General features: G+C 38.4%; 2 protein-coding genes and 2 pseudogenes across 3 annotated transcripts; all 4 read right to left on the bottom strand.

Moving 5' to 3' along the window:
• Nucleotides 1–221: 221 nt before the first annotated feature.
• Nucleotides 222–4111, bottom strand: LOC129355652 (UDP-glucuronosyltransferase 2B31-like; annotated as a pseudogene).
• Nucleotides 4112–4430: 319 nt separating this feature from the next.
• LOC129355654 (UDP-glucuronosyltransferase 2B15-like) lies at nt 4431–6110 on the bottom strand (annotated as a pseudogene).
• A 1516-nt stretch (nt 6111–7626) lies between these two features.
• On the bottom strand, nt 7627–10554 carry LOC129355650 (UDP-glucuronosyltransferase 2C1-like). Its single transcript, XM_055025236.1, has 2 exons — nt 10474–10554; nt 7627–9217 (listed from the first exon to the last, which is right to left on the bottom strand). The coding sequence occupies exons 1-2, from the start codon at nt 10552–10554 to the stop codon at nt 7628–7630; spliced, it is 1671 nt and encodes a 556-aa protein (XP_054881211.1). The 3' UTR covers nt 7627.
• Nucleotides 10555–15215: 4661 nt separating this feature from the next.
• Nucleotides 15216–17820, bottom strand: LOC129355671 (cornifelin homolog A-like). Of its 2 annotated transcripts, none has more exons than XM_055025256.1 (4): nt 17730–17820; nt 17103–17219; nt 16327–16481; nt 15216–15624 (listed from the first exon to the last, which is right to left on the bottom strand). In XM_055025256.1, the coding sequence occupies exons 2-4, from the start codon at nt 17206–17208 to the stop codon at nt 15505–15507; spliced, it is 381 nt and encodes a 126-aa protein (XP_054881231.1). In that variant the 5' UTR covers nt 17209–17219; nt 17730–17820; the 3' UTR covers nt 15216–15504. The 2 variants fall into 2 exon arrangements, with proteins under 2 accessions (XP_054881231.1, XP_054881229.1); XM_055025254.1 differs by having other exon boundaries at nt 17735–17820.
• Between the last annotated feature and the right edge of the window lie 108 nt (nt 17821–17928).

Genomic DNA, 17928 nt, shown 5'->3' with positions numbered 1-17928 from the left:
AGAACAGCCATGGACACAAAAAAAGCTCAAAAGCTATGCTTAAATGCTGCCTTGTCACCTTCTTGCATGTAATTACTGTCATTTTCACAACTCCATGTTCTCATATGTCCATTTTATGGTTTTATATGAGCAACCAGTCAAGAGGAGCGTGGCTGATATCAAAATCAGCCACGCTGAAGGGTTAAGTAACAAAGATTAAAGAATTGTCACGCTCAAAAAAGAATTAGTCAACAACTTTAATCAGTTGTGGGCAGAAAATGTTCAGTAATATATTTTTTGTAATCAATAGAATTTAAAGATTCAAACAGAAAGGAAGAAAACATTTATTTATATTTGTTTCAGAAACAGATTTGTTGCAAAAACCACTTCAACTTTCTCAATTCAAAATGTCCAGAAATACCATTAAAATACAGGTCAGATGAGTTTATTGTCTTAACGCAACATTGAATATAAGGCAGAAATGTTGGTATATTGCACAACTTGTTGTTTTAGGATCAGCTACAGGGAGGGCACTGTTGTAAAGTTGCATATTTATTAAAATGGAAGTAATTTTTTGATGAATTACTCTGGTTTGATCTTCTTGCTGGACCTCTTACAGCAGAGTAACCTACAGACAGAGATGAAACCCCAGATGGAGATTCCAGATACAGCCAATACAAAGACTGCTACGTCGAGGCAGACGTAGGAATACCAAGGCAGCCTAAAGCCTGTGGCAGAAGGTGGGTCGCTCCTTTGTTCCTGATGATACTCGATCCAGAAGATGGCTGTGTCCATTGGAGACATTGGTCGGTCACGGTGTAGCGAGAGAGACGTTGAATGTTTTCACGATAAGTCGATTCTCCAAGATGTCCTTTAGAGCCTCCAGGAAATTGTCTTTGGTCAGTGATTGGACCTCCACTACCTAGCTGCACCACGAACTTCAGTCGGAGTAAGTTGTCAAATTGATCAAATAGGAGGGGCAAACCCAGAACAGGAACTCCATGATAGATAGCCTCATACATGCCATTGGTTCCTCCATGGGCGATGAAGACCTTAGTCTTAGGATGTCCCAACAGATCATTCTGGGGAAGCCATTTAACCAACTTGGTGTTTTTTCCCAAAGTTGAAGGTTTGTCACTCTCAAGACGCCAAATGACTTTCTGAGGGAGCTCAGCAAAAGCAGCAGCAATGGCTTCTGTGATGTCAGATGGTAGAGCTGACACAATTGTTCCTACAGACATAATCACCACCCCATGATCCCCAGAGCTCTGCATGAATTCCTCCAACTCATGAGGCAGAGGCTGGCCTCGTTGCACTGGAAGCCCCCTATGTAAACCATATTGGGCATGGTGGGTCGAGGGAACTCAAAGACAAAATCTCCCTACAAAGCCAGATATCAGCTGAGAGCTCCAAAGACACCAAATCAGTCCCAGGAGGGAAATGTTTCTGGAATAAATCTGTGTAGGCTGGGTTAATGATGAAGTACTGTTCATAAAGATTGTAGAGATAATGCAACATATTTTTCACCCTCTCCTGAAAATCCATTTGATTGTGAAGTTCACTTCCAGATATAGGAACATAGGAGACAGGAGAAGGTGCGATAGTTAGATGACCTTCCCCTGTATTCATCCAGCGAACATTATAGACCATTGGCAGCTTGAGGTAACCACCCAGAATCACCCCTAAGGTAAGGGCAGGGTCTGTCAACATGAGATTAAACTTTGAATCCTGCAAGATCTTTATGAAATCTTTGTCCTCTAATATTATGTTAGCAGATTTGGCCAGAATCTCATGGCCCTTCCCTAACATTGATGTAATCAAGTGCTGTTGGCAAAATGTGCTTATAAAGCTGGAATAGCTGCGGCAACTCATGACATCCTTCAGCATTTTATTGTAAAAGCTCCTGTCTTCCTCATCCTCCAACATTGGGACATTAATGGATGTGTAAATGGACGAGTTACTGGGGATGTACCAGCTCTTGGCAGATCTTAGAACGGTAATTTCATGGCCCCTGGAGTGAAGCTCTTCAAGGATTATCTTCATGTTGATCCAGTGGCTTCCATCAACAGGCACCACCAGGATCTTACTGCCTTTACAGTAAGAGGGTCCAAGCGTCAGGAAGCAGAGGACTGCCAGGATTATATATAAAGATTTAGACATTTTCTGCAGGAAGATATAAAACAACACAGTTAATCATCTGATGTAACTACCTTTATAAAAATTGGAGTTGTCGTGAATTGCTGCACTGTAGCAACGCAATTGTAACTAATGAATCTGTGAAGACTTATCAGACCATTTCCGAACAATTTGTATATCCTGAGAAAGACACATTAATACAGTTGACAGTCTTCCAATACCAATATGAAAATGAGCAATACTTCAGCTACATCTCACTGTACCTTTGAAAACTGGCTTATCTGCCTGTTCTTTGTGAAGCAATTACAGTAACTGGTTAAGTGGAGTTCTGTCACAACACACCAAGGCACCAACTGTCCAATTTTTGTTATTTTCTTCTCTTTGGTTCCAGAGTCTCCAGATTTAGTCTGTAACTGAAAACCTCTGGTGCCTGCTCATTATAGATCAGTGGCCACGTCTACCATTGCTTTGATTGTGATTTGTTTTTACAGTAAGTTTATTGTCTTTTGCATTGGCTGTACCATTCTTTCTTTTTATATAGAAATGGTGTTGTTGGAGAATGAACAGTTTGATCCAACAATAGAAAAAAAGGATAGAAAACATGTTGAAGCTAAAATGAGAAAAAAAACTGAACAAGTGTGACAGTTTGAAAGGATTGTCAGGAGAAGGACACTCCTCTCTAAAACTATATTACTCCATAGTTTAGGTATTTTGTTGAATGAACATAATACCTGTGGAGCTTTGACCCTTTGACAGATCAGATCAGATTAAAATAGGCAACAAAATAACTGAAAAAAGTTTTACATAGCAAATATAGAGAAATATATTTTTGAGGAATGCTGTCAGTGTGAAACCTTCAGCATTTTCTGATCTCCATATAAAACTTGAGAATAATGTTATTTATGTCACCAGTTTGCAGTATGCATTGAGATATTTTGTGTGAATAACTTGCATAAAAATCTCTGCTGGAATTTGCAACCTGTGTAGCCATTACACAGCAATCTTGATGAGACCTTATACACCCAGAGCTTTAACAAGAAGAAATGACTAAACCCATTTATTTTACACTAAGATCATCATCAAAGGTTCCGAGATTTCTTACTTTTTTCATACAAAGATTAATCAGTTGCAACCTGATTGTTATTAAATCCAATTCCAGACGTTTGACTTGAGCTTCCTGTAGTCGATGAAGTAGTATTGTATGAGACACTCAACTCAGTTTTTACATACAGAGACCCATAGTTTGTGAAACAAAGTCCATTTTATGGATTAAAGGTCAACCTCAAAGGATTACAGCTGTTATCGAACACAGTAATACTTTCAGACTGATGTCAACCAATCAGGTTCATTTTAAATACTTTGTATTGTATGTTTGTTCATGCAAAATAATGACCACAAGCTAAAATATTTTTATTTTGTAAGACCTGTTTTATAGGTGTTTGTCTCTTGTATGCGTTTTCTTAACTAAAATAAAGGGCAAACAACAGTGTCAAAACGCAATATATTTCCATGACTTTCAGTAAAAACAATGCAAACCCAAAGTATATGGCTGTTTTTCTGCCTCTAGCTGAAAACTATGCTCTCTCAGAGTTTGTTATTGCGAAACTCCCTCACAGTAAAAACTGGTGCAAGTCATATGACCCACCATTGTAATCCCATAACTTCAAATTCAAAGGAAGAAGGATTCTGAATCAGCTAATAGCTAAATGGGATCAAGCTCACAGCTAATCAGATTGAAGCCAATAGCTTATGTGAATCCAGAAAAACATCAACCAGGGCAGAGTTAGCAACTATTACACCATGTTCCAAATTATTTTACAAGTGATATTTTCTCAGATTTTTGGAGTCAAAATAAAAACTAATGTAACTCACTCTAATAGATCTTTAAATTCAAACTAATCAGGGTCACACTAACGGCTAATCTGAGTCAAGCTAGAAGCAAGTCTAAACCAGTTCTAATAGCCAATTAGAGTTAAACAAATTAGTTAAGCTAAAAGCAAATCTGTATCTAGGTATATAATACCTAATCAGTGTCAAATTAAGGATAATCAGAAAAGAGCTAACATGTTGGAGTACAGCTAACAACAGTTAAAAATTTCATCAGGATTCAAAGTCTTTTTTGTGAGGTAGAGAAGGACATTCAGCTTTTTCAGCTCAATTTCAGAATCTAACTAATACTTAGCTACTGGTAACAAGGCTTTCAGGCATTGCAGCATTAAATCTGTTTAAATGAGAAATCACCAACAATTTTTTCCTAAATTTGTTCAGTAAAAAAGCATTTTACTAGAGTTTGTCAGTAAAGACCTTTATTTTCTTAAAACAAAACAAAATATGCAACAGAAAACATCAACCAATGCATTGCTTATGGTGTCTAAGAAACAAAACTAACTGTTACTGAAAAAGGAGTTATTCTGCTTTTATCTTCTTGTTAGACTTCCTGCAGTAGAGTGCCTTGCAGGCCAAGATAGAGCCACACATGATGCCTCCAGTTACTGTTAAGAGAAAGACTGTTACATCCAGACAGAAGTAGGAATACCAAGGCAGATTGAAACCTGCAAACTGCAGGTGGGCGGCTCCTTTGTTCCTGATGACGTACTCGATCCAGAAGATGGCTGTGTCCATTGGAGACATTGGTCGGTCACGGTGTAGCTGAGAGAGATGTTGGATGTTTTCACGATAAGTCGGATTCTCCAAGATGTCCTTTAGAGCCTCCAGGAAATTGTCTTTGGTCAGTGATCGGACCTCCACCACCCTAGCTGCTCCGCGAACTTTCAGTCGGAGTAAGTTGTCAAATTGATCAAATAGGAGGGGCAAACCCAGACGCCATGATAAATGGCCTCATACATGCCATTGGTTCCTCCATGGGCTATGAAGACCTTAGTCTTAGGATGTCCCAACAGATCATTCTGGGGAAGCCATTTGACCAACTTAGTGTTTTTTCCCAAAAATGAAGGTTTGTCACCAACAAAACGCCAAATGACTTTCTGAGGGAGCTCAGCAAAAGCAGCAGCAATGGCTTCTGTGATCCTATGCGGCAGAGCTGACACCAGTGTTCCCAGTGACATGACCACCACCCCATGATCCCCAGAGCTCTGCATGAGTGCCTCCAACTCATGAGGCAGAGGCTGGGCCTCGTTGCACTGGAAGCCCCCTATGTAAACCATATTGGGCATGGTGGGTCGAGGGAACTCAAAGACAAAATCTGCCCTGAAGAGCCAGATATCAGCTGAGAGCTCCAAAGACACCAAATCAGTCCCAGGAGGGAAATGTTTCTGGAGTAGATCTGTGTAGGCTGGGTTAATGATGAAGTACTGTTCATAAAGATTGTAGAGATAATGCAGCATGTTCTTTGTCCTCTCCTCAAAATTCATTTGATCGTGAAGTTCACTTCCTGATACAGGAGTATAGGAGACAGGAGAGGGAGCAATAGTTTGATGTCCCTCTCCATTATTAATCCAACGGACATTGAAAACCATCGGTAGCTTGAGGTAACTACCAAGAATCACCCCTAAAGAGAAGGCTGGATCTGTCAACATGAGATCAAACTTGGTGTCCTTTAACTTCTGCATTAGCAATTCGTCCTCTAAAATAGTAGCAGCAGATTTGGCTAAAATATCATGGGCGTTCTCTAACATGTTTGTGATCAACTGTTGTTGGTAAAACGAGCGTATCAAGGTAGAATAGCTGCGACGATCCATGACATCTAGCAGAACTTTATTGTAAACGCTCCTGTCTCCCCCAACTGTCGGAATATGAATTGAGGTATAAATGGAGGAGTTAGTAGGGATGTACCAGCTCTTGGCAGAGTGCATAACGGTAATTTCATGGCCTTTGGAGTGAAGCTCATCAAGGATTATCTTCATGTTGATCCAGTGGCTGCATTCAAGAGGCACCACCAGGATCTTACTGCCTCTACAGTAAGAGGGTCTGAGCATCAGGAAGCAGAGGATTGCCAAGATTACCGAGACAGATTTGGACATTTTCTACAAAAGAAGAAAAAACGTTTTTTCCAACATAAGGGAGTTGTGGTCTAGAATACCTCCTTATCAATGTGCAATCTTTTTTCACTAGATGTCACAAGAAAGAATGGGAATTAGTGATCTTGTGTCTGTGAGATCTCAACTCAGAGCACCAAAAGCCAAGATATTTATGGTAATTTATTATACAATTTTAATATTAGAAGAAACTAAAAAAAACAAATCAAACAATCAAAAATTAATGTGACAATATGTAATTAGTCTGTGCAACCTTCACACTGTTAGAAATTTTTTTTAATTATAAATAAACATATATTCAAACCTGGGCAAACTTCCAATAATTCACAAAATTCATAATACATAATTATAAATTAAGGTTCTTTAACCAATTAATGGAGGAACAATGGAGTAGAGATTTTTCCAAAGTAGGTTTTATATACCCACAATTACCACAAAATAAGACAATGAACACATATTTAAACTGAGAGAAAAGTTGATGGGTGTTTTAATTTAAGGTAAAACTTTATGAATTGGCTCACCAGATCTGAAAGTCTTGCTTGAGCTGTCAGTTGTCAAGGAGCTAGTGAACTATTTACTGCCATTCATCCCATATTTTACACACAGATGCTCCTTGCTTGTAAGACAAAGTCCATGAATAGATTAAGGTATAACAAAGGTCTATGTGACATACCATAAACCTTTCTAAGGTAATCTGGTTATTTTATATAACTGATATTGTTTTATATTTTGGAACAAATATTTAGCTTGACATTATTTTTTGACTTTAAGTTATGTTTCAATAAAGTTTATTTTTGTTTGCTACCTCTCCCTGTTTCCAGATGAACAGCTGAGTATGAGGCAGAAAAAAAGCAAGTTGGCTCCTTTGAACACTAAGTGCTATTCTGTTTCTTCTGCGCTGACATCCACATAAAATAAGTTCATAGAAAGTGCAGGATGTAGGGGACATTTCCAAAGCACCCAACTCAGGAGCATCATTGATTTTCCTTGGCACTGATTTGTTGTAACCCCAAAAGTGAGGACAAGAAAAACCATGGATGTTAGCTTCCAAAAACAACCCAAGTGATTAAAACATCCAACCATTTTTTGGCAATACGTTTAGGATTTTTGGTCTCTTGAAAGTAACCAATTTCAAAAACCTCTTGATTGTTAAGTCGCATTGTGCCGTTACCTAGCAACCCCGGTTTAATCAGTCCGTCACCTGGCAACCCAATTGAAACTTGATCATGCAATACCCATATAAAAATTAAGACCTAGATATTTACCTGTACATATCTTTATATGGGTAAGTAATTCCTTTACCTTCTCAATATATCCAAAATGATTTCTGTCTTAAGACTTTGTGTCCAAAAATTAGACATTTTAATTACATTTTAATTGTAGCTTAAGAGTGTTAATATTTAAAAACAAGTTTGTGTATGAGGCAAAAGATTTTTCATTAAACATGATAGAGTTAAACTATATGTATTTCTACTATAAAATTGTTATTTTTTGGTGAATTACTCTACTTTCCTCAGTTATTCTGTTTTTCTCTTCATTCTAGACTTCCTGCAGCAGAGTGCCTTACAGGCCAAGACAGAACCACAAATAATGCCTCCAGTTATGGCTAAGAGAAAGACTGTTACATCCAGACAGAAGTAGGAATACCAAGGCAGATTGAAACCTGTGGACCGAAGGTGGGAGGCTCCTTTGTTCCTGATGACGTACTCTATCCAGAAGATTGCTGTGTCCACTGGAGACATTGGTCGGTCACGGTGTAGCTGAGAGAGACGTTGGATATTTTCACGGTAAGATGCATTCTCCAAGATGTCCTTAAGAGCCTCCAGAAAATTGTCTTTGGTCAGTGATCGGACCTCCACTACCCTAGCTGCTCCGCGAACTTTCAGTCGGAGTAAGTTGTCAAATTGATCAAATAGGAGGGGCAAACCCAGAACAGGAACACCATGACAGATGGCCTCATACATGCCATTGGTTCCTCCATGGGCTATGAAGACTTTAGTTTTAGGATGTTCCAGGAGATCCTTCTGGGGAAGCCAGTTGACCAGCTTGGTGTTTTTTCCCAAAGATGAAGGTTTGTCACCAACAAAACGCCAAATGACTTTTTGAGGGAGCTCAGCAAAAGCAGCAGCAATGGCTTCTGTAATGTCAGATGGGAGAGCTGACACCAGTGTTCCCAGTGACATGACCACCACCCCATGATCCCCAGAGCTCTGCATGAATTCCTCCAACTCATCAGGCAGAGGTTGAGCCTCCTTGCACTGGAACCCCCCTATGTAAACCATATTGGGCATGGTGGGTCGAGGGAACTCAAAGACAAAATCTGCCCTGAAAAGCCAGATATCAGCTGAGAGCTCCAAAGACACCAAATCAGTCCCAGGAGGGAAATGTTTCTGGAATAAATCTGTGTAGGCTGGGTTAATGACAATGTACAACTCATAAAGGCTGTAGAGATAATGCAACATATTTTTTATCCTCTCCTGAAAATCCATTTGATCATGAAGTTCACTTCCAGGTATAGGAACATAGGTGACAGGAGATGGAGCTATAGTTAGATGACCTTCCCCTGTATTAATCCAGCGGACATTATAGACCATTGGCAGCTTGAGGTAACCACCCAGAATCACGCCTAAAGGAAGTGCTGGGTCTGTTAATATTATGTCAAATTTTGTATCCTGCAACCTCTTCATTAGCACAACATCCTCCAAAATTTTACCTGCTGACTTTGCCATAATTGTATGACCATCTCCTAAGGCAGATGTGAGTAAGTACTGTTGATAAAACGTGCGTATAAAATTGGGATAGCTTCGTCGATACATGACATCCTGGATCATTGTAATATAAAAGTCTCTGTCTGCCTCATCCTCCAACATTGGGATATTAATGGAGGTATAAATGGAGGAGTTGCTGGGGATGTACCAACTCTTGGCCGAGCGTAGAACTGTGATTTCATGGCCTCTGGAGTGAAGCTCTTCAAGGATTATTTTCATGTTGATCCAATGGCTGCCATCAACAGGCACCACCAGGATCTTACTCTCTCCACAAGAAGTGTATGGAGGTAACAGGAAGTAGAGAAGTGCCAGGAATACAGAGGCAGTGGTGGACATTTCCTGAGGGTTAAAAATGCATTAAATTGTTAGCTAACCTTAAATGTCAAATAGTAGCACTTTTTATCTATAACTCTATTACATTTCAATGATATGTTGATGTGAACAAACTTCCACTAATATCCTATAGCAGAGCTAATTAATTATTTAACTTTTAGCATATGTTCTTACTTTAAAAATGTTTAGTGCACTTGCCCTAATAAAGTTTTTTCCAGATAAATTCTAAAGCGCTAATTTACTTGAATAGGGTTATGTTTTTCTATGTTGAAGTTTGTCTGTTAAAAATTCAATTTGTTAGACTCTTATATTCGTGCTCTTATTTTGAAGTCTGTTTACACAGCAGTTCTGTTTCCTCTCCTCATGTTGTCTTTTTGCAGACACTTTATTTAGTAAGTGACAAGTAAACAACAAATGAAGAAATTAAGTAGAAAAATTCTTACATGAACAAACCAAGGCTGTTAGTTAAAAAAAAAAAAATTAAATTCACTTATATGAATTATTTTGACAAGCTTTTGTGTTACATGTTTTTCTATCTTGTATGAAAGATCAAAACTATCAAATTACAAGTATTTTATAGAGAACCCCATAAAAGAGGGAAGTGGCATACAGCTAAAACTGGTAAAACAGCTGTAAACTGAGTAAATAAACTCATGTGTTTATCTCATTTACTTCCACTTGGAACAAGGCTAGGTCACCTGCCTTGAGTCATATAGGTGCACTGTTGTTACTCTGTAACTCAAATTGATTTGTATGAAGAAAGTGAAAACCTATTTCGTAAATTTTCAGCAGTAAAAACAAAATTTAGGTCAGTTTTTGTTTGAGGACACGGTGTATTCAGAAAAATTTTAATAGAGCAATTAAATAAAACAATCAAGGTCAGCAAATGGCCCCCAAACGTCACTTTGAACATCCTTGATCTATATAATATATTTCTAGTAAATTTAGTTGATACAATAAATTAATTATTCAAAATTATCCTAATTTATTACCCTATTATGTACCTCCTTTTCATGGGTCATAAGCAGTGTCAAAAACCAGTATGTGTGTGTATTTATTTTAATATTCTGGGTCCTTCTTACATGTGTGTAATTGTTACATTTTTAAAATTGACTATAAAGAAATACAGTACACAACACATACTCCAGTGAATATGGATAAATAGTACATTTTAAAGCATAATTGATTCTTAACTCATCAGTCTTCAGTTTTGGTTTAGTGCTGTTTGTTTTTACGTATAAAGAGTTTGTTAATCAACTCACCTGACTGTTGTTGCACCCGATTCCCAGAGTATAATTTGTACTGCCAGTCCTTGGTGAGCCAGAATAATATTTGGTACTCATTTGCCGACAGCTTAGCTTTTGAACAAAGATTACCTCAGTTTGTAATGCAAAGTCCAGTTTGTAGATGAAAGGTGAAGTCATTGGAATTCATTGGAGTTTATGACACATTTAATATCAGATGTTACTTGTGAACATAGCAGTACAATGGATTTATTTACTAATTTCTCTGTGACATTTGCTAATGGAGTATTTCTTTGAGCTAGAAGGTGTTGTGTATTTTATTGTTACATGTTATTTTCCCAGTCAGCCTGTTCAGTTTGTCAAACTGAATCCATTTGCACACAACTCAGTTTTTACACACCTTAAATGAAACAAAGTCCAGACTTTGGGTTAAAGGTAACACACACACACATTTATCATGAAAATTGCATTGGTTAGCAAAATGATGTACATGAACTTTGCACAAAAGGTAAAGTAGGCAAGTTTTATTTGTTTAGCACATTTAAGCAACAAGACAGTTCAAAGTGCTTCACAGGGTGAAAACATAAACAATACATTGCAGTGGGATAATAAAGGCAAATAAAGAAAAAATGGACTATAGACTAAAATGTATTATTTTTCAGTCAACATTAATCAAAGACAACTCAGAAAATGTAATTCACACCCCCTCTCACAAGTTCTGGGACGCTGTTAGCAGTAGAGATGTTCTGAAAAGGAAGAGGGGCCCAAATCAAATTCTGCCTCCAGGCCCAACATAACCTTTGGCTGGCCCTGCTGCTCAGTTATATTTCTGTATTTTTCCAAACTGGTCACTGAATCCAAATCAACTCTTACATCCTTTTTGGTTGCACACAAAAAATGCTTCTGGAACACAGCAAAAACCTTCCAAACTTCAGGTCGACAGGAGGAAAAATCCTGCCTGGAAAATGGCCAGAGTGAGAGAGACAGGAGTGGCAGGAGGAAAGAGAGAAGGAGGAAGCAGCAAGGTCATGCAACGGAGGGAAAATAACACGGGCGTTCGTGATTAAGGCGTTAGATCGAGTCCCAACTCAGTCATATCAGCGAGCCGCAGCCTTACCCTCCCCTCGCTCACTCGCCCTCTGAGGATTTACACAAACCACAAAAAGACTGGGACAAAGGTGATCATAAAAAGGTGACTGCTGTAAAGGTTTCACAACATTACGGATAACTATTAACCCTGAGGAGAGGCTAGCATTAGCATCTGTCGTCTTACAGTCACAGGATGCATGGTTACTGTAATTTAGGAATTATTAAAGCTTTGGTGATTTAAAAAAAATTTAACTTATGCGGAAATTTCAAGTTACTGTGAAATAAGCATAGAAAAATTGTAGGCTGTAAGAGAAGCACTAGTACAAAATAAAAGTAAAAAGTAGTCAAGAAATTACTCGACAGTAAAAACGTATTTGAAGAAAACTCACAGGTTGTCTTCAAATTGTGAGTCCTGAGTAATTGATAAAATTATTTAATATTTAAGAATTACTTAATCAGACTGATAAAAATTTTAATTTATGTGGAACCAAAATAAAAATAATCCATATAGATAACAAAATTGGGGGGCGGAAAAAACAATTTTTCTAGATCAGTATGGAACTTTAACAGAAACTGCAGGTGTGTGTCTGGTTTTTGGTTAAAACATGTTTGTTCTTCATTCATTGAAGCTATTCACAGTGGACAGAGAAGCCAGAAAATGCACTAAATTCAGAGCAGCAATACGTAATAAAATTACTCTAGTAAAAGTAAAATGTACAGCTTAGTAAATATACTCCTAAATGTACATTTTTTTCCAAGTAAGTGCAACTGAGTAAATGTAACTAATAATTTAAATTAGCTTTAAAAAAGCATGTAAAAGCAAGAAAATGGTCATCATGTAGGTGTTGTTTACTGTTTGAATGTTTAAAATTTAACTAATAATGTCAAAATGTGGTGCAATGTAATTGCTTTTAGTTTTTTAAGCAGATGTTTTAAGCGTAGGCCTTTCTTCCCTTCACTGCAGGAACTGATACAGAATCAACGGTGAGTTTGAGCTTTAGCGCCCTCTGGCGGATGAAAATGGAAATAAACATGAAAATAAAAATAGAGAAATGGAAAAAGTATCAGTTTTGTATTCGGGCAAAAGTTTCAACATGTTTATAAGACTGAAAATAGTCTAATTTTTTAAGACAATTAACTGATATGTACATTTTCAGCAAGATATAGCAGCTTGTTTTATGCAAATAATTCCTTAACATTGATTTAAAAAAAATGTACTGGTTCCATTGGCAGATTATTTCACTTATAACATGGGAAAAATGCCTTGTTCTAAGTGAAATAATCTGCTGTGGTAATAATAATAATCTCTTAGTAAGTTTTTGTGTTTTTGCAGTGTATCCAGAAATTTTACTGAAATAAGAATAGCGATACTTTATTTATTTTTTTTATTATTCAAGTAAAAATAAAAATAATCATGTAGTAAAGCTTATTTTTTGTCCAAAAAAGTTACTAAAACAAATGTAACCAGTTACTACAACTCTTCCACTAAACATACAACATAAACTACTCAGCCTTCACTTTAAGTTGTATCTTTATTTATTCTCCATAGGGACAAATAGTTTTCATAAACAGCACAGATAGTTTGTGCATGTGTAATCCAAAGTTTCAGATCAAATCTGGATGGCATAAAACTGTCAGAGCAAGTTGACATTTTGCATAAGAAGTAAAAATAGCTGCAGTTCAGAGGAGAAGTGGGAGCTGCTTGTGAAGGCTGCAGCTCTTCCTCCTCTGAACAATGAGTCAGACTTAAAGGATGAAATTCATCATTAAAAATAATTTTCATGTTTGGATTGCTACATCCATCCAACACTTGGCTGCAGAAAAGGATCTAGGCAACACTAAATGCCATCTATCTTTATTAATATTATTATTATTTCTTTTTTACATGTAAAAAAAAAAGTAAAAACGCTAAATACAAAATATTTTAATGAAATGTTACAGTCTGATTTCTAAGTGGTGAGAAATAAATATAGATTTATTTCCAACAATTAGTCAATTCTGTGAAGAAGAGTGTCTAGATTGCTTTTTTCATGCTTAATATTTGAAATTCTTACTTTTGAAACTTCATTTTGTGTTTACCCCGGTTATATATATCTGATTTTAAAATGGTTTGATTGTCTGAAATATGTGGGTCAGAAAAGCAAAAATAGAACAGATTTTCACAGCACTGCCTCTAAAAAACACCTTCAGTTTGTGTTAAATCATGTTTTTTGTTTTTTTTGCTTTTTGTGAGGATTAGTTTAAAATCTCATCTGATCCTCAGACAAGACCCAACAAGTTGAAACGGATCTGCTGATTTGTGACTCTGCCCTCTGCTGGAGAGGCAACGCAACTCCCAAAATAGAAAGTTGATAAAATTCCTTCACATCAAACTTTGCAATTTATTAAACAGTGTTAAACTTTCCTCTAATCACCAGACATTTAAAGTCTCAGAATGAAGTACTGGAAACTGATGCACTATTACAAGTTTGTTGCCATGGTGCCTACAATCAAAGGAAGGCCTGCAAATAAAAACAATCATTACTGTTTTCCTCAAGAGGCTCTTTCCATATTTGCCACACCTTGCAGAAAGTTTGACGCAGAGCCCAGATATGTGAGCAAAGCTCCCTGGAGACACTCACCAGCTCAGAGGCTTTTCCTTCCTCTAATTGTTCAGCATCATAAAACGGATCGGTTCAGCTCGCATGTCGCTCGTCACACAGCTGATCCAGACACCATGCATGAACTGTGACTTGGTTACAGGTGTTTACTGTTAAATGAACACACCAGAACTCCCACAAGTCTCTGGCACCATCATTCAAAAAACTATAAGTACACTCTAAGATCACCCTCAGCAGTCGGCAGGGTTTTGGGGATTTCAGAAATCTGGATGTAAGATACCTCCAACCCTACTGACATATCGATGTCATGTCGGTATGAGGTAGGGTTAGTGTTTGCTGGTAGGGTTAAGGGTCTGTTTGTAGGGTTGGAGGTAGGGTCTGAGGTTTGTTGGTGGGGTTGGAGGTAGGGTAGAGGGTCTGTTTGTAGGGTTGGAGGTAGGAATCTGGGTTTGTTGGTGGGGTTGGAGGTAGGGTAGAGGGTCTGTTTGTAGGGTTGGAGGTAGGGTCATGGGTTTGTTGGTGGGGTTGGAGGTAGGGTAGAGGGTCTGTTTGTAGGGTTGGAGGTAGGGTCTGGGTTTGTTGTAGGGTTGGAGGTAGGGTCTGGGTTTGTTGGTGGGGTTGGAGGTAGGATCTGGGTTTGTTGGTGGGTTGGAGGTAGGATCTGGGGTTTGTTGGTGGGGTTGGAGGTAGGATCTGGGGTTTGTTGGTGGGGTTGGAGGTAGGGTAGGGGTCTGTTTGTAGGGTTGGAGGTAGGGTCTGGGGTTTGTTGGTGGGGTTGGAGGTAGGGTCATGGGTTTGTTGGTTTGCTAAGGGTAGGAGTTTTTCGGTAAGGTTGGTTGTAGGGTTGAGGTTTGTAGGGTTGGAGGTTGGGTTGATTGGTTTGTCACCTTCAGCATTTTAAGGACCTCAGAAACCTGGATGGAAAACCCCTCTGATCCTACTGACATACCAATGCCATGTTGTTATGAATCTGTAGGGTTGGACGTAGGATCAGTCTGTGTTTAATAACCTTGATAGAAACATAATATTTATTTCCCGTCTTTATTAGGAATTATATACAGTATTTTCAGACATACATGCATATTTGTTCAACCATTACATAAAAATGGTAAACAAAAGTAAATGTGTGGATGAAATCAGTATTTTCTACAATGTGGATGCATGGCTGATGGTAAAATATTTCCCTATTTTCCATCCTTTGTTCCTTTTCACTCAATGTTCTATCAGATGTTCCTGGAAACATGTGAAAGTCTCTCTTAATCCAATCAAGCGTGGAAACTCTTTGGGTGCCATCTCTCTGATGACGGCTGTGACGTCAGCTTCTCGGGTTGTTGATGAGGGAGCGGACCATTAGTTCTGATCAGGCGGCTGCGCTGACAAACACCACCGGGTTTTGTCTCGTCTTGATCTCTCTGGATATCTGACACCAGGTGCAGGGCCCGCAGAAGCTCGCATACACGCAGTCGCCGCAAACGCTTCCCTGCGGAAAACAAAGTGTAAAAACCACACAGCAGAAAGAGTTTAAAGGAGTTCAAGCTGGAGCAGGTTTCAGACTGATCTGAGGTCAGATAAACTCTGCTGCCGTCTCAAGAACACTTTGACTCTTTTCTGTAAATAAACAAATTAGTAAAGAGGCTGGATGAGTTCAAGGTCAATAAAAACTGAGAACAACGAAAAGTGAAACTGAGAGAATATTTCTGTTAACTGGAATAAGCAAAAACGGTAAATAATTAATGAGTTTATGAAATTAAAACATACTGAAGTTTTAGATTGATATCTGTTGATTTTATGTTTATTCGTCTGTTTATTAGCATTTTGAACTGATGTGAAATAAACGTTTAAATTTACGACATCCCATAATCCACCTGGTGGCCAGTAGCTAGTCCGCAAAATGGTGGCAGTAAAGGTTGGGAGTTGAAACCAGTCAGTTTGTTTTTCAACAATAATTGAATAAATTGTTTTATGGTATCTTCTGTTGAATATTCAATACCCAATCGATGCCGAATCACAATACTTTGACCTTTCTGAAAAAACTCAAACTACTATTACAACTAATAAAAACTAATCTGAATTCAAACAATATTTAATAAAGACTAGCAGACACACTATAAAAACTAATTAAAACTAACTGTATTAGGCAAACAAAAAGTCACAGACACGCAATATAATTATAATGAAAAACCTCGATGCCATATCTGTGGCGGATGGACGCGCGGAGTGCCGTGGCCATGGGCGGGATGAGTCCGAAAGCATCCAGCAGGGGGAGACAGAAACACTCTCCAGCCTCCTTCGCTGTCTGGCAGGCGAAGCAGGGAAAACAGCAGCAGGTGTAGCAACCTGCAGAGGAAGTCGGGGTGAAAGGTCAGGCTGCTGGTTACAGATGACTTCAGAGATCAGAGTTGAGATGCTTCTGTCCTCAGAGGAGGACGGGTTGATTATCATCTAAAGATGGACGTCGTAATTCCAGATCAGCCAGGAGGACGCTGAGTCAGACAGTCTGTCTAACAACTCAACCATCAGTTTGTTCCTCCATCCATCCATCCATCCATCCATCCATCCATCCATCCATCCATCCATCCATCCATCCATCCATCCATCCATCCATCTCCATATTTCTCCTCAGACTTTCAGTTTGACGTCCCAATTTCAACATTTGTATTGATGTGGTTAGAAATAAAAGGAGGTCATTATTTATCGTCCGCCTTCTCGTAGTTTGACCTTTCATTCTGTATCCTTAGTGATCATTTGATCAGAAAGAAACCGATGAGGTGAGATAACTTCCACTTTCTGCTCGTCCAAGTTGACTCTACAGGACAAAACCAGATTGGCATCATGTGGAAGCTGCATGCTCCAGCTTTACCATTCTGTTTTTGTTCTGGTTTAGCGGTTTTAGCCACTAAAATCTTCAGCTTGTTAAACATGCTGAGCTAGCGGTTACTCTTATTGACTCGTACTCACAGACAGCGCGGTCCTGGCAGCAGTCACAGATGCCAGAGGACCACTGTTTGGACGCAGAGGTCATGGCGAACGCCCGGGGTTGGGTGGCCTGAATGTCGGCAGACATGTCTTCAGCTCCTGGCAAAAGGAAATAAAAAGGAAATAACAGTCCTATGTTTCTAAATAAATTTTACTCATGTATAGGAACATGACGCAGACTAACTCAATAAATGGAGGACATACTTTATGTTTTTTATAGAGAGAGTAGTGCAGCTTACTTTTTGTTCTGTTGTCTCTAATATGTCAGATAATCTAACAAATGTTAACATCAGATTAAGTGAAATCTTTTCATGTAGGTTGGTTTGGGTCGCTTTGGATACTTTATACCCACCATGACAAACAATTTAAAATATGCTGTTTGTTTCAGTTTTAAATGTGTTGGGTTGTAACTACTTAAATGTTCTACAAAATAAAATATTCTTTATCAAGAGAAAAAACATGTTGGTGTGGTGTGATCTACCTCTGCTTTCTGGAGGGTTTTTATTACCAAACAAGATGCAGAATTTCCAAGTATTAATCCAAAACACAGAAATAATCTAAAGCCTAAACCTGATTCAGAAATATATGGTTACTCTCTTTGAGTCTTACCTCACCTGTGATCCAGAAAGTCTCACACCTGAGAAGTTAGAAAACATGACATATGGCAGAGGAAGCCTCTTGACAACTGGTTTGTCCAGCTGCAGAGCGATCATCAAAATGACAGTCCAACGTCAGACAATGAGGCAGTCAAAGTATTTTTAACTGTAATCTCAGAGATCTTGTTCTTTTTAAATAGCCACGCCTTGAA

This window comes from Poeciliopsis prolifica, unplaced genomic scaffold, assembly GCF_027474105.1.
Source record: "Poeciliopsis prolifica strain line A6 unplaced genomic scaffold, Auburn_PproV2 SCAFFOLD140, whole genome shotgun sequence".
NCBI classification, from domain to species: Eukaryota; Metazoa; Chordata; class Actinopteri; order Cyprinodontiformes; family Poeciliidae; genus Poeciliopsis; species Poeciliopsis prolifica.
The sequence above is the reverse complement of the archived record's forward strand: the minus strand, read 5'-3'. Positions and strand labels throughout refer to the sequence as shown.